Genomic DNA, 16,960 nt, shown 5'->3' with positions numbered 1-16,960 from the left:
GTCATGGGATATTGTTTGACTCAACCTAATGCTGTTGCGCAAAGAACAAAATGCTAAGTGACAAGCTTTCACACACCACTGCTCACAGATTCAAACTTTGTGAAAACTTTTATTCCCCTTCAATATTTACTCTTCTTTCTTTATTACCAACCAGTTATTAAATCGTTTCTGTCACAACAGCAAAAGCTAGATCATGGGCAGTAAAGCAATGATGCGAACATTATCTCACATTGTTTTGACAAATACTGAACATCGAAACCCTATTCATCACTGGTATAGCCTACAGTTCTCAGCAAACGGACACCATATGCAAATATGGCATTCATTGCATCTGGGGCTTTCTATGACGTACGATATGTATACTTGTATTAACCAGTTTCAGGGTAAAGTTTCAAGGACATTTGTGAAGTTTATTTTACATCCATCCAAAAGTCTTTATTCTACCTCTCATTAGTCCTCTTCCTTCAAAATCCCATTTGATTTCAGTGTGGAGTTAGGGTACAGTCGCAATCGAAGGCCACTAAAACCATTCACACGTTGGGCAGTTTGCTAGTTTGTGACATGGGGGACTGATTAGAAGTACTGTATTATGTTCCATAACTGTGGCACAACTTCTGACTTTGTTAGTCTGTTGAAATCTTGAACCTTTTTGAATGTAGCACTTACTTCTTTTACCTTTTTGCTACTAGGCGGGAGCAATCATCAGGGCCTCTTCCTGGTAGCTGGTCATACCATAATAATCAAGTGGAGCAAAACAGAAAGGATCAGCTCACTGTCACAGGGGGCAATAAAGTAACTGTGGTAATGAGTAAAAGCTCTGACCGACTATCTCCGATGATGAAAGAGACAAGATCCAAATTTAAGAAATCACAGAGCATCGATGAGATTGACATTGGCGCCTATAAAGTATACAGGTAGATTTTTATGCATTGCTTGAATTGCTCCCAATGTGATTTCAAGTCATTCAACACTTTTTTACCCTTCTTCTTCATCTGGAGTATTCCCATGGACAGCTACAGCTCATCAATTGAGCAGCAGAGCAGCTTGGACCGACAAGAGCTGCCAGGTTCCATGGAGCAGACCAACATTGCTCGGTCCCAGTCGGCACCTATGCTGGATGAGGAACTTGGATTCCCAACACATGGCAACCAAAACCAACAGGGGCACAACCAAAAACCTGCAGTACCACATAAAGCCTACCACTTTGACCAAAATTATAATCCTCAGGTTAGCAACAGATTAATGCACAATTAATATTGCAGGTGTTGTTTGGTTGTGTTTGTTTTTTTTCCTCAATGTCATTTCATTCTTGTTCAATATCAGGCTCAGACTGGCCATTTCCTGATGGCCTGCATTCTAAAGTGACCTGGCTGTTCTGTTAAAAAAGAAAAAAAATTATAAAATGAAATAACATTGCCACTGCTGATGTCTGTCCCCCACCTTGTGGTAACTGGTGAAATTTTTTAATTCCGAGAGGATATGAAATTCCTCATGAACACAAATGACAGATAAGCAGCTAAATGCAGCCAGCCTTAAATAATAAACACTTGTGGCATAATTAATAAACCCTTACCGTACACTCTATTGATTTGTTTAAGAAAAGAATTGAAGTATCAAAAATACGAGTACACACATTTTTTTCTTTTAATCAATACAGTGATGTATTATGAGTGTGTGGGGGTGCATGTGTGTGTATGTGTATGTACATATAGAAGGGGTTTATGAAATGTTTAAAGCACCCGAAAAGCTAGGAGAGAAAAGGATTTTTGATCATTTATTTTTCAACATAGTCCCCCTCAAGGGCTGAACACTTGATTCAATGGCGCTGAAGCGCTTTTATCCCGGTGTAGAACTCTTTTGTATGGGACTCAAGAAACCCCTCAATGGCGTACCGCACACAACACGTCACTTTTGCTAGTGAATATTCATGACGTTAGCAATTGTTATTAGGCTTACCTCTTCATCCTCTGTAGGACCATAGGCCCCCCCAAAAATGATTACTGCATATGAAGGTTAATGTCTTCCCCTTGCTGGCGTTAAACTGGTCTTTTGGACATCCGCACAAGTTGATCTATTGTTCACATTTTTTCCTCTTTTTTGGCTTCGAGAAACGTATGAAGAAAACATCCTTCTTATGTTATAATGTGTAGAGTCTTTTCTACAAGTTCCATAGCAGCAGTGTTTATTCGGCGTGTTCTATTTGAAAGATTACCGGCAGAAAACAAGTAGTAATAACATGAGTTCTATCCGTGCGCGTGTCTATGTTGATCCACTTCCGGGTTACGATGACGACGTCACTGGCAAAATGGTGACTAGCCAAAGCTTTTTCCATTTGGGGGGAAATCAAATCAAATATATTTATATGGCCCTTTACAAAATTCAGAGACGTCCTCAAAGTGTTTTACAAAATAGCAAAATATATTTCATGATAAATAAAAGGCAGGAAAACACTGTACAATATAAGATAGAGCTTGTAGGGGGCCAGGTCTGGCGAATAAAGTGGATGGCATATCCACAATCATGAATTGTTACTATGGCAGCCACAGAGGTATGGACTGCACGAATGCACTGCAAAAAAATGGTTTTCTCCATTTTTCACTCAATCCTTGTCCCTAGCTTATTCAAAAATCTGCCCAAAGGAAGCAGCATGTTAGAATCTTAAAATTTGGTAGGAATACTTACAAAAGGTTGTACTTTCAAAATATCATAGGTTTGACCATGCACCAACGCTTCTTTTACACGATTCTCAAAAATTTCATACACTCCTAATATATACATAAATACACACACACACAACTATAATATATATACAGGTATACTGGACTGTCTCAGGAAATTAGAATACACAATATTCTAATTTTTTGAGACAGTCCTGTGTATATATACAGGACTGTCTCAGGAAATTAGAATACACAATATTCTAATTTCCTGACTGTCTCAGGAAATTAGAATATTGTGTATTCTAATTTTCTGAGACAGTCCAGTATATAGCGGAAAACACTCAGGTGACTTGAAGTTCTGCTCTGAGACCCCCAATTTGGCCAAATTTAAAAAATGTCCAATATGCACGTGTGATACATCATTGGAAATCTTAAAATCTCTATTTTCTGGGGGAAGAAAAATTTAGAACAGAAGGGCATTTTTTAAAAATAATAACAGCACGCGAGAGTAGAATTAAAGACGCCACGATTTTAATGAGACATTATCGCGTACATACCATGTTTCGATCCCAAAACTCCATCTAGCATGTATCACCGAGTGCCAAGACACAGCTGTGAATGGCCACATTTTGGGGGGATTTTATGGGTGAAACATGGTGATATAACAAGGGTTGCGATGCAGAAATCGCAAACAACAAGGAGTGGTTGAGATTTTCTTTTTCATATAGTTACCCTTTTAAAGGTTATTTAAAAAATTTTTTTGTTTGTTTGAATCGATTATCATCTAACATATCGGGGAAAATGCGACAGTAACAACAACAACAACAACAACAAAAAATACAATTAAGCTATAGTTATGAGGTAGACATCCGTGACTATTTTACAGACACCAAATTTTTCATTGTGATGTAATTTGCTTAAAAGTTGAAAATATGCGAGTGAATAATTTTTTTGTCTTTTTTTTTTTTTTAAACTAAATATTAGACATCAATTAATGATTCTAAGCTAAAAATGACAGACATTTTCAATAATAAATATAATTACTTACCTTCTTTTTATGGCTAAGTTAAAACAAAAGCGGTTGCGCGACGTCTGTAAAGGGCGTTTTTCAGGGTAAAACGGACAAATTAAAAATAGTTCGGAGGCTTAGTGTGCCATGAATCTGCTATGGCAGCATATAGACATATTGTGCTATCAAACACAACAGTTGTTTTGGCTTAAAATATAGCAGTATCTTTTAAAGAGGAGTGCAAGGGCAGAAACTGCTTTTTCAGTCTTGTCTGTGTTTATATATAGGTATATGTATATATATATGTATCGTCACCTTTGTGTAACCCACACACCCGCGTTTGGCCTGGATGGTTGAAAGACTGCCAGCCTGAAATGTTGTCCCAGTCCATCATTAATTTCTATGTAAATCACCCGTTACTCACTGTCAACAATTCTAACCAATCAGGTGACTGTGGACCGGCGGGCACCTCCCCCTTTCCCCAATACACCAGATTATGTCAACCACTCATCAAAAGCATTGGAGTACATCAATCAACCTGGAAAGACATTACCCAAGGAGTTGGTGAGCCCTCGGTATCGTGCTTATCCACCACTGGAGATGTTTTCCTTTCCTCAATCACCAGTCAATCAGGATGGTTCATCAACCCAGCAACAGCAACCAATCCCATCGCTACGATCTAGGCCAGGGTTTTTGAGAAGAGCAGACTCACTGGTGAGCTCTACCGAACTTGCTTTATTCCGTAGAGTCCACGAAGCTCAGCAGGAGGCACTGCAAGAAGCTCAGTACAGACAGCAAGTATGAAAAAGGAAATTAATATTCATCAGAGATAAAGAAAAGCAATGTTTTCTTTAAGTTAAACTAATGTATTCATTTATCTTGTGCAGCACCAGGGGGACCCTCCACTTTATAGTCGAGCTCTTGCTTATTCCTCCCCCATGGACCATTCTGCCAACATAGTAGACAACCAGAATCAAATGATGCACAACAAGAGAAATGGACGCTATGATGATGATTATCCCAGCTACCAGGAACAGAAGAAACCCATGACTGGTTATCCAACCAAGAGCTTGACTCAACGTCGTCCCCTGTCTGCTAGAAGCTACAGTACTGAGACCTACGGAACATCCCAGGTGTCTCATCTCAGTAAATAATGCAAGACTTAGCGCCATTATGAATGCTGTCTCAATATGTTGTAGAGTTCATCACTACAACCCAGCATACAGTACAGTATAATACTGTACATTTAAAAAATCCATAAAAGAATAAAAATAAGGCTCTAAAAATGTTCAATGCCACAAACGGGTCAAGTTGAACGGGCATATTTGCCTTCATATTCATGTATGTAGAGTATCATTCCCTCACGCTCGATATAAGTAAACTATTGATCCTGCTTATTCTCACGAAGGTCGTGAGGGTACTGGAGCCTATCACAACGGACAGGAGGCAGGGTTTTGTATCCTGCAACTGGTTGCCAGCCAGTCACGGGATATAACATAATAATTTAAAAAATAGTAAAAGACATTTGATTACCAAACAATGAATGATTCAATATACTGCCAACACTGCTATTCTCACGAATTTGTACCATTTGAGTTTTTAGGGCTAATGACAACTTGAAAACCCTTCAGAATTTACAGCTATTATTATTAACCTAAGTAAGCTATAATACTAGTTCCCTGAGTGTCAGAGGAAATTATATGGTCCGGGAGATATGTTGAGAAATGAATTTGTAAGGATTAACTGTAATTTATATGACTTATTTGAACAGGCTTTGTCCAGGTGATATCGCACTTGTTTCCTCAAGAGCTGTTATTTTTCCTTAAGCAAAAACCTTATTTTACTGTTACTTTACATTTCTTGGAACTATACACTCAAGCTGTTCCAGCCAGTCTTTGCATTTTGACATACAGTAATCCAATTTTTAAAAATCTTGACATTTGTCATAAATGTTACACCCAACCAGCGTCTAGTCACAGAGTATTTTCAGTTAATTCTCTCAAAAAAATTTTGCGCATCAGATTTTTCCCAAATAGCGACAATGTCCAAACGTTTACTAATCACTGTAGTGGTTGATTTGAAACGAACATGCAAGACAAAGTAAAGAAACTGCACTTAAAACTAACATAGAACACTTGTGACTAATGCCTTCTTCTTTCAGAATTTAAAACTACATGTAAAAATCTTAAAGGCTTGAGAAAAAATATCCACATCACACACCATAACGATCAGCTCCAGTTTTACACTGGTTAGATGTCTGACCCACTTAGTCTCTGTGCAACCAAAATTCATGTTGTTACATTCCCCTTTCTATTCCGTGTATACTTTGTGTCTTCATCCATTTACACTACATAGAGCACTAAGTAAAGTGTCTCTTTACAGAGCAAACGGGTTGTTTTGTCAATGTCTGTTTTACCATGATGGAGAATATTTAAAGGAAATTTCGGACTTAATGACTTGTAGGCTCTAATAAGCAACAATTGCTCTCTTTTATTAAAATATGTTATTAGAAAAACATAAAATATTACCATTGATTTAAAAATGTATAATATTTAGTACATGTTTTGACTTTCAGAGGGTGCCATGTTTTAAGCGCGCAATGGACGCTCGGGGTAATGACGTAGTCTACATTTTGAGACGTCCAACCTATGCAGTCATTGGTTAAACGTGGAGAGTACTTACAATTTGTGTTTTATTGAGTCTTTTATTACCTTTTCATCGTCTCATAATTATTTGGATGGGTTTCCCTCTCATGCTTTTAAGGACTGTGTTTTCTTGTGGTAGCTTTAATGCAGATTGTTGATCTGTTGACCGTATAAGTCACGTGGCATATTTAAACCACCCTTATTTGATATTACTATGTTTAAGTATTTTCTTAAGGCATCTTTTGTATGTTCTGTTTGTATGCATCTAATCAAAACAAGCTGAAAGCGCAGGGTAGTACTTTGAGTGTCAAATTCGCCTCTTGTAGACCTTGCCGGTGTAGCACATTTTGGCAGAATACAATTTTTTTCCCCGACTCTTGTCTCGTCTCATCTCATCCCGTCTTACCCGTTCATTTTGCTTTTGCTACCTGTTATGTGAAATATTGACAGCGCTGTCATGCTCATTAATGATCCTCTCGGGTTCAAATTGAAAGGGTTGAACAGATGACATGTTTATGTTGCTAGAATTATACTAGCAACCCGGCAGAGTGACTATGTGACGTCACCGCTCTGAGACGTCAACAACAATGGCGACCTACAAGTTAAACTAATTTTACAAATTGTATAAAAATGTAAACATCAAGAGGGATTTTAATATCAAATTATTTTAACTCATAGCAACGTTTATCTTTTAAGAACTACAAGTCTTAATATCGGTGCCAGGATCCCTTTAAAATGATGAGTAAAATAGTAATGTCAGTCCAGTTGACTGTTATTTAACCACTAGGCACGTCCAGTGTCAGCTCGCCCCACCATGGCTGCCCTCTTGGAGAAGATGCCTCCTGACTACACTCTGGCAACATGCCCAGAGAAGTCTTCAGAAGACACCATCAAGGTACGACCTGTGGTACCACAGAAGCCTGAAGACATCACCTCAAAGATGCCTGCTGATTGGAGGCAACAGCTGCTGAGGCACATCGAGGCCAAACGCCTGGACAGGGTACGTTGAAAGGATATGCACATGTGAGATGTCACACTCACGCATACATACACCATGTATAATGTATGGAAGCCCTTCCTGTCTGAATTGATGCAGGTTTGTGTTTAGAGTTGCCCAGATGCAGTGTGTCTGGTAGCATGTTTGTGTCCACTCCACACTGTCACCACTCGTCAACCCAACCTACCGCACAGTCTAACTATGAGAAAGTGTTGACTAAGCCATGTCATAATACAGTCTGATATCAATTTTGTGTGGCATGTATATATTTATCGTATAACTATCAGGATAAATATATTTAACACTTTGCTGTGGCTTAATAAAGTGCTAAAAGCCATTTACTGCCGTGCTACAGCTTTGCCCTATGTTACTTATAAACAGTGTTGTTAATCGTACATAAAAAAAACGTAATTAGTTAGTGACAAATTACTCCCAAAATGTAATTGAATTACTTCATTATAAGAGTAATTAGTTACTCAGCAAAGGAGCGGATGTTACTTTTCATATTCTACACGTTATAATTTTATACATTTTATAAAATCCTTCACATCAAATACGTTTCTATTAACTGATTGAATTGCATTGATTTTTTTCATTAAAGAAAAAAAACATAGGTCACACTTTTTACATTAATTTTTTTTTTTTACCCATATAACAGTGTAACAGTATACAAACTTCTAACGTTCAAATTCTGTGAGAAACAAGCCTTTTTGTTTTTCCTGTTGTACTGAACCCGCACCGAACCGCGAACCCCGTACCGAGGTAGGGAACGTACTGAACCGTGACTTGTGCGTATTGTCACGCCCCCTAGTATATATAGATGTATTTTGAAATGTTCAGGTGAAGCTCTGAATCTTCTGCCTCTCTTATCCTTGCTCTAGTTGGTTTGATTAAAAGCCATCACACAAGATTCATGGAAACGTCATTCAAAAAATGTTTAGGGCAAGTGGCTGTTTTTAGTAATAATAAAAAAACATATATCATTATATTGTAGCGTCTACAAGGCCAACTTGGTGATGATAATGCACACTCAGCAGGAAAATAGTACATTATTTTTACTTAATTGTACCCACCTGGATGCCACAAACTGTATGTAGAAAAAAAAAAAATTGCCCGAGAGTTTAAGATGACACTCTTCACGCTTAATGATAATGCTAACGATAACAAGAATGCTATGCTAACGCTCCAAGCCACCTAGTCAATCATCATCGCGTTTGCAATGGTGTCACCACTCCCTTCTCTCCTCCCCCCCAGCGCGCTGCGCTTTCCTAGGAAACTGTCAAAAAATCAGACAACTTGCGTTTCATTCAACCAAATTGTAGTAACGAGCTTGCCTGGTACACCAGACTAAGCGCTGTTCCAGCTAAAGAGTCTGGCGACCGTTCGGCGGATCAAATTCCCAGGGCGGAGCAAGCCACAGCAAACTGGCAGCGAAGGGGACTAATCAGCGACAGGCCGGCGTGCCGTTGATAAAGCGACAGGAAAACCTAGCGCGAGGGAATAAACATACGAGGAGAGCGGAGAACGGAGACGTTTATCCATCATGGCTAGCGCAAGACAGACTGTGGGTTTTAGCGACTCAATGTGTTCTTGGTCATTTAAAACTGAATTTACCACGGATTGGAACCTATTCTTGGCTCTCCCGTTCGCCATCTTAGTTGTTGTGGAGACGACTTCCAACGCGCAAAAGTGACATTGCTCCTTAAAAACATGTCACGCAAATAAACGAATCTGATTGCACGGATGATTTCGTTCTGGCTCGAGAGGCCAATAAGGAAATGGGTCCCAGACTGTGTTTGAAAAATACAGGAAGAATTGTCTGGCGGTGCCAGGCAAGTAACGAGCCCCTCCACATCCCATTAGTAACGCTGTTATACTCTAACACCGTTATTAACAACACTGCTTATAAACAGTGTTGTTAATAACGGCGTTACAATATAACGCAATATAACGGCGTTACTAACGGCGTTATTTTTTTCAGTAGTGGGTAATCTAATTAATTACTTTTCTCATCTTGGCAACGCCGTTACCGTTACTGAGGACGGAAAGGCATGCGTTACTATGCGTTACTATATTGGTCGAAAAGTCTGAGGGAGACGGACTCCCCGAGATGACAGAGCAGAGCAGGAGCGGGGAGGAGGCAAGAAATTTGTGATGCCGAGCAAACGCGATGCTAGGTAGCTCCAATAATACATGTTGTAGCCGATAGCCGACAAACTACGCCCGCATGTTATGGTAGATATGTTAGACATGGTAGATATCACTTGTACTGTATATAGATAAAACTAGATGCAAAATGACAGACATGGCACTAAATGAGTTAGTAGACAGCCGCCATCTTAAAGCAGTAGGCTTTTTAGGACGGCTCTGTTGTAGAGAACCTTCCTAGCGAACCTAAGTAACTTTTTATCTAAAATACTTCTAAATCGGCAAAATCTTGACTTGAATCTATCTTTAAATGATGAAACAGTTTTAAAACTTTCATATGTCGAAAGTAGAGAGAAGGGAACTAATGCAATAATGGGAGCAATTTTAACAACTTTTAACAGTTGATTCAGGGTAAAGGGTAAATTAGGGTAAAGAATTGGGCTCGGGCCAATTGTACCAAAAACCTCCACAAAAAACTTCACATAGTGTGGCCAATGTTTTTTTTTTTTTTTTTTTTTTTGAGGGGGAAAAAAAAAAAAAAGTAATTATCACCAATTACTTTGCCAAGTAACTAATTACTCTTACATTCAGGTAATTGAGTTACTAACGCAATTACTTTTTGGGAGAAGTAATTTGTAACTATAATTAATTACTTTTTTTCAGTAAGATTAACAACACTGCTTATAAAACACTATACAGCAGTGGTCTCCAATCCGGTCCACAAAGGCCCGCTGTGGGTCGTGGTTTTTGTTCCTGACGATCCAGCACGGATAGTTGAACCAATGAGGTTTCTGCTAAAACTAGCAGCACCTGACTGCAATCAACTGATTCCACTTGTAAAATACCAGAATGGTGTAAAAGTGTCGTCATCTTGTTTGGTTGGAATGAAATCCTGCACCCACAGCAGGCCTTTGAAGACCGGGTTCGAGACCACTGCTATACAGTATTAATGATATTTTTCACTCCTTGCAATAAGACCTATTGAAAGTTATTAAAGGCAAAAGGTTAATGGTTGTCAAAAGAATCAGAGCGCTAAAGAGGATTTATAACTGTGTGTGACAGTTGTTACAATATGTGAAAACACATAGTTTTATAACAATAACTGAATTTAGCAATTTACAGTGTGTTTATTACTAATATCACAAGTAATACCGTATTTGCCCGAATATAAGACGTGTTTTTTGCATTGAAATAAAACTGAAAAAGAGGGGGTCATCTTATATTCACGGTCTAGACATTATACCCATTCACGACGGCGCCAGATAACATTAAAGTGATGTTCTGTCATTACAGATCTCAGCTACTCTCCCCATTCACGATGCTAGATGGCGCCAGATATCATTGAAGCGATGTTCTGTCATGACAGATCTCAGCTACTCTCAAGTTTAACCAGTTTGCATTATTTTATTGCAATGTTTTTCCTTATTCAGATTTGTTTCAAGACTGCATTGACCATCAAAGTGAAGTCTAACTGTAACTGTAGTTATTGCAATTTTGTTGTTTTATCACAATACATTGGTTTATTTACATTTGAAAAACCAGAAGCCATTCATTTACGAATGTGATTGCACTTTAGTTTACATATTTAAATGTTCAGATATTAAGATTTCAACGAGGCAAAATAAAATGCTTTTTCTCTCAAATATATTGTTATAATTTGTTTCGGATGTACTGTAATTATTTTCTTTACAAAAATTAATTTGATGTTCAAAAGGTCTTTTTTCAAACTTGAGTCTTGAAAAAGAGGGGGTCGTCTTATAATCAGGGCCGTCTTATATTCGGGCCAATACGGTATATTCATATAATCTTTATACATCATTTACAAGGGTACCCTTACGGTAAAAAAAAATTGGATTAGAAATAGTAAAACAAAAAACATCAAGTTAATTACCGTATTTTCGGCACTATTAAGGCGCACCTAAATATAAGCCACACTGCCCAAATTTCGCAGGGAAGGTGTTACAGATACGCCTACATGATGTGTGTAAATTGCTTTTGAGAATGCTCTAAACATTTTAATTGAACCAGGTGTGTCCACTAGTGACCTATTTTATCCAGTCAACTAATTGGAGAACAATAGAATGTGAGATTTGCAGTAAGTAACTAGATGAGTGTCCCATGCTAACAAATTTAAGGACCTGCAATTAAGGTGCTTCTTAATGTTGGAATGACCTTGTCCACCAATTGTTGCTTGTATGACACAATATTCACTGTGTGTATAATCAGACACTAGCTAACATTTTTCTGTGCTTTCAGCATCTCTGCACTATTTATGTGTTTCTTATCAGCGTTATTGATGTCTGTGGAGTTCAGTGTGTCTTCCCCATGCTGCAGCCCTCTTTGTTGGCCGCGCCTCCCATCTCTCTCCATTCACCCATGTCATGTGATGTTGTCTTCTTCAATCAGAGTGGTGTCCTAAAGCACAATATGCTCACGCTGGGCATGCTCTGTCAGGGCGGGGGTCACGGCCAGGGGCGCAGCAGCACTTTGAACTTTAACGTTTACAATAACGCTAAGCATGAGCCACCTGCTGGCCGCTGGCTGCCACTACCTCCTCCTCCATCTGCTGCTGCTGTGAGTATCCAAGTAGGACCTGTGAGCCCATGGCACTGTACGATACAGATATATGTTCAGGCTTTAATCATTGTTGCCTTAAGGATGACCAATGTTGCATAGTATTGTTTGACAACTACTACTGGAGAAAAAATAAGCAGAAAGAAGTACCCATTTGAGCAGTGTTACCAAACACACTGAAATTGTGTTGTCTTTATTACTGTTGTGCATCTGTATTCCAATCGGTTTCTATGTGGATTCTTGAGTCTATAGTGTAAAAGAGTTAACTTTCTCTTTAGATGCTGTTGGCCCTATCACATCGTGCTATAATGTGAGCAACACACTGATGGAGCAGGATGAAAGTCACAACAGCACATTGACTAATACAACAATTTAAGGCCAAACTTTTAGTTAAATTGAAATTTTAACTTGCCCTTATAGATTTTATTCGACAACGTAAAAGATGATGAAATACTTTTTGGTGCGGACTTAACAGACATATTTTTAGACTGCTTTTTTTTGTTATTTTTCTACCGAAAAATAGATAGAAATATTATACAATTGTTGCTTCAAAAATTCTACAATGATGCTGGAGGTTTCCTCGGTCACAAAAAAATGTACTTTTCAGCACCTAAGTTTTTGTTAAACAAATAAAATAAATTCACGAGGAATTGTTTCGCATTAAAAGATTTAGATCAGTAATTATTTTTTTATTGCAGGATTTTGAGGATTAGCATCCATGCCTTATAAACTCAAACAGATCTTGCATAGTTAAATGCATGATTTTCATAACAATATAAATGGGAAAATGCGTTCATTAATCTGCATTCATAATCAGTGTTAAAGGGATGACATTTCATGGGAGAACCTTAAAGCCTACCTATGGTGGTCAGCTGAAAAAATATATACGGTTCCCAGAGCAATATTTTACAGTTTGATTATATCTGATTTAATATTTGTGTCTTGTCCTGTATTTGACAAAATCATCTCCCTGGTTAATATTCATGCACACAACTATATTTGCTATAACTAGGTCAGAAGGGCCATGAGGTGAGAGCCGAATCTGTCATTCAAAAAAATGCTGCCGGCAGTCCCGGCTCATGCAATGTATGTATGTCTCAATAACAAGCAAAAAAAAAAAAGACAAGGATAAGCACTCATTTTGCATGCCGAAATCTTTTTTTCTAAAAAGTTCTTTTGATTGTGGAAAGTATGACAATATACCAATCCGGTATATCACTCAATATCGCTGGTTGAACTTGACATCACATCCATTCCTAATTTGGTGGCACACATGAACATTAACCAGGAGGATAATTTTGGAAAATAAAAGACGAGACATAAGTATTATAACACCATATATTTATCAAACTGTACAACAGGACGGTGCGGTGGCACAAGTTGCTGAGTGGGTCATCCATTAATCAAAGGGGCTTTAATTCCAGCTCCAACTTGTGCACTTTATCGTTGTGTCCTTGTGTAGTATTGATAGTGCGAGAACAAGTAGTTAGTTGTGGTCAGAAGGGCCAATGAGGCATATTGGCAGCCTCACTTTTGTTAGTCTGCCCTTGGGCAGCTGTGGCTTACAATAGCAGCGTATCACCACCTAGTGTGGAATGAATGAATAATGCAATCTAAAGCATCTTTGACAATTGTGAAAAGTGCTATATAAATCCATTGCGCTATTATTTATGTTGCTCCAGGAACCATATACTACTTTTTTTTTTTTTTTTTTTTTTAAACTGAGACCACAGGAGGTACACTTTAAATGCAGGAATAAAGGTGAAGATTTGATCAATGTTAACAAAAATTTCCATCAACCTCCTAAGACCTGCTGTCAACATACGTGGACCTCACGTCCATGGCCTAAAATGTAATGTCCATGTACGTGGATGCCAGATTTGAGGAGGTTAATAAGACCATTTTGATTGTGAATATTAAGTTCATCTTATTATTCAGGCTCAAGGAAACAAAAAGTGCGATCACATAAGCTCAATGGGATGCTGTTATTTGTTTATGTCTCTGTGTATCTCTGTTAGAATTCAAATCTTAACAAATGATATTTTGTCTTTTTTTTCTAATCTTGTAGACCCCCTCTCAGCAGTCTGCTATGCTGGATAACGACCAAGAAGGTGTGTCAGGAAGCAATCAGTGGGTTCCATACTCACTTGGCAGGAGAGATGTCCCACCTGACAACCTCATCAAAAAGGTGAGAGCCAGCATAAATGAAAGAAAGAATAAACATCTCCCTTTGGCTAAAATCTCCTTCCTGTTTTTCCAGGGAGGCCACTCTCACAACCCTCCTCACCAATCACACAACACCATGATTGTTACTTCATCATCATCTTCCTCAGCCACAACCCCTCATCGTATGGTTGGCCAGCAGGGTTATGATGGTGGAATGATGAATAAGGGGGTGCAGTATCAGCCAGGAATGCCTTTATCAGTTGTTCCATCTGGCGGGCAATATCAAGGAAATATGCCTCAAGGTAAATATTGATATATCAAATGGGAGTCTGGTTCCGATTATTTTGAGCGTTCACACTATGAATATTCCCAGGAGAGTTGAATTGCATGTGTAGTCGCAAGAGTGCAATGGTCATTTGTTTTTTTCCATCTAGCCCTTAACACTCCTGGCCAGGTCTACTCAAGTGCTGGCCTGCCCATGGCCCTATCCTCATCTGGAAACCAACCCCAGTACAACCTGCATACCTCCCATACGTCACATCAGCCTCCACACCCTTCTAGCAACCCCCACTACCACAGCAACCAGGGAATGGCCCATAGCAACCAGGTTGTTGTGACAACTCACACCAACCCGCGGCCTCAGAGCGCTCGGTGTCTTCTCCAAACTAAAGGCCAGAAGAGCACGGATGGCTTCCAGGAACAGGTACATTTCCCTTTAACCTCATCTGTCTGTCTGAAGCAGCCACATCTGCTTCAGTTTTAAAAGGTCAGTTTTGAAGGTCAGTGGGCGAGTATATTCTGGATATTATTGGATTAGAATGAATGTTTGTTATCTCTTGGAATTTGTTACAGACTGTAATTCTCTGGCAGTAACTCCTAAACTTTAAAACCTGTTTTCTTTTTCTCAAACAGCTTAAGTTACCATTTATACAATTCAAAATGTTTGCTTTTGGTTTCTCAACAGTAACATACATTTCATTATGACAAGCTCACATTCATTTTCACACACATTTTTGGCCACGTTATTTTGAGGCCCAAATTTCTGATAGTGGCAGATTTAACTCAGTGCAACTTTGTTGCTTGCATGTAAATTCTAATTGTCTATTTCCTTTGCTTCTAGCTTTGTGTGAGAATAGAGAAGAACCCTGGTCTTGGTTTTAGTATCTCTGGTGGCATCAGCGGTCAGGGGAACCCCTTCAAACCCTCTGACATGGTACGACCCGAAGCAACTTGCCAGGCAACCATGACCTCGCCATTTGATTAAGAGTAGCAATGGAAACTAATAATCTTTAAAGCATGTTTTGCTTGTGATGCCTGTGTGTTTGTTTGGGGAACAGTTGTGGACTTTGCTTAAGTACATAGGTGCAATGTTGGCGAAAATATGGTTTACAACAGGGGTCCCTAACCTATTTTGAACCATGGACTGGTGTGATGTGGGCCTTTTTTTTAATGGACCAGCAATGCGCAGCAGAAAAATACAAGAAATATAAAATACAACAACAGGGCTAAAAACGAGTGTTAAATGCCGGGAAAATGCACCTCACTATACGCTGAATCATTGAGAGGCTTGAGCTTGTTTCGTTAAGACAAGATGGTCCCATCTAAGTGTGGTGGGAGATCGGCAAGTACGACAAATATCTTTCGTCAGAGGTATAATAAGTTCTCCATTCATGAAAGGTTTCTTGACTTTAGCAATATGGTTCGCTGCGAGGTATGATGCTCTCAGTGCATTCGCTTTTATTGATGTGGTGGCCCTATTGGTAGTCCCCGGGTTACGACGAACTCGATTTACACAATTTCGACTTTATGATGCCGGAGTCTCCCATTTTGTCTCCAGTCATTTTTTGTTTTGTTTTGTTGTAGTCACATTAACAGTCACGGTATCTTTTTTACTTTACTTTTTTAATATTGTGTGTTCTGTCCCCACGAAATGTGAAGTTTTTCAGCTTTACAGACAGGACACAAGGCAATTGTGCTTTTTGACACTTTTTACTTTCTTCACTTTTGACAATTTATAAAGCTGTTACACACATACACGTCTGTTCAAAACGACACACATTTTTTACAATAAAACAAGACACAAAACAATTCCGTAGAGTTCATACGTCCATCTACTCTGATCAATATGTAAATTTAGTAGATAAAATTAGCCTAGGTGTCCTAACAAAAGCCACTAGCTTAAATGCTATGAATGCTAACGTATTGACAATTCTCATAGCAAATCACTCACACATTACATCACAAACTGTAGCTCTAAACTTAATTACAATGTGTACGCACACATATATTAGCTGAAACAACTTAGAGCCGTATGTGGGCCAAACCAGAGCGCAGCTATCCTTTATCCATGTCAGACGTCTGAGTATTCGCTTGCCTGGCACGGCCAGACTGTTCTCCCTGTATTTTTCAAACACTGAGAGAAAAGTCTGGGAACCAGCCCATTAACGACCTCTCGAGCAGGTACAAAATCAATCGACAAATCAGATTCGTTTATTTGTGTGACGTGTTCTTAATGAGCAACGTCACTCTTGCGCGTCGGAAGTCATCTCCACAACAACACAGATGGTGAACAGGAGAGCCGAGAATACTGGACTGTCTCAGGAAATTAGAATACACAATATTCTAATTTTCTGAGACAGTCCTGTATATTGTTCTATGTAAAGGACGTCAGCCAAGGTCGGCCCCCCACATTTTAATCACGCCAAATCTGGTCCCCTTTGCAAAAAGTTTGGACACCCCTGCTTTAAATGGTGGATAAATG

At 38.9% G+C, this 16,960-nt stretch overlaps 1 protein-coding gene across 12 annotated transcripts in view; it reads left to right on the top strand.

Annotated features, from left to right (window-relative positions):
* The window catches only part of lrrc7 (leucine rich repeat containing 7), a 215,818-nt gene that overhangs the window by 189,995 nt on the left and 8,863 nt on the right, over window positions 1-16,960 (top strand). For 10 of the 12 annotated variants that reach the window (XM_057841526.1, XM_057841525.1, XM_057841524.1 and 7 more), the window contains 10 exons: window positions 690-914; window positions 999-1,227; window positions 4,117-4,467; window positions 4,557-4,802; window positions 7,102-7,314; window positions 11,866-12,033; window positions 14,102-14,221; window positions 14,294-14,501; window positions 14,634-14,902; window positions 15,320-15,412. In XM_057841526.1, coding sequence (XP_057697509.1) covers window positions 690-914; window positions 999-1,227; window positions 4,117-4,467; window positions 4,557-4,802; window positions 7,102-7,314; window positions 11,866-12,033; window positions 14,102-14,221; window positions 14,294-14,501; window positions 14,634-14,902; window positions 15,320-15,412 — 2,122 coding nt within the window. The remainder of the gene's footprint in view (window positions 1-689; window positions 915-998; window positions 1,228-4,116; window positions 4,468-4,556; window positions 4,803-7,101; window positions 7,315-11,865; window positions 12,034-14,101; window positions 14,222-14,293; window positions 14,502-14,633; window positions 14,903-15,319; window positions 15,413-16,960) is intronic. The other 2 variants (XM_057841529.1, XM_057841533.1) reach the window with 1 other exon arrangement.

The sequence above is a fragment of the Corythoichthys intestinalis genome, chromosome 7 (assembly GCF_030265065.1).
Source record: "Corythoichthys intestinalis isolate RoL2023-P3 chromosome 7, ASM3026506v1, whole genome shotgun sequence".
NCBI lineage: Eukaryota > Metazoa > Chordata > Actinopteri > Syngnathiformes > Syngnathidae > Corythoichthys > Corythoichthys intestinalis.
This window is presented reverse-complemented; position numbering and strand designations above follow the sequence as displayed.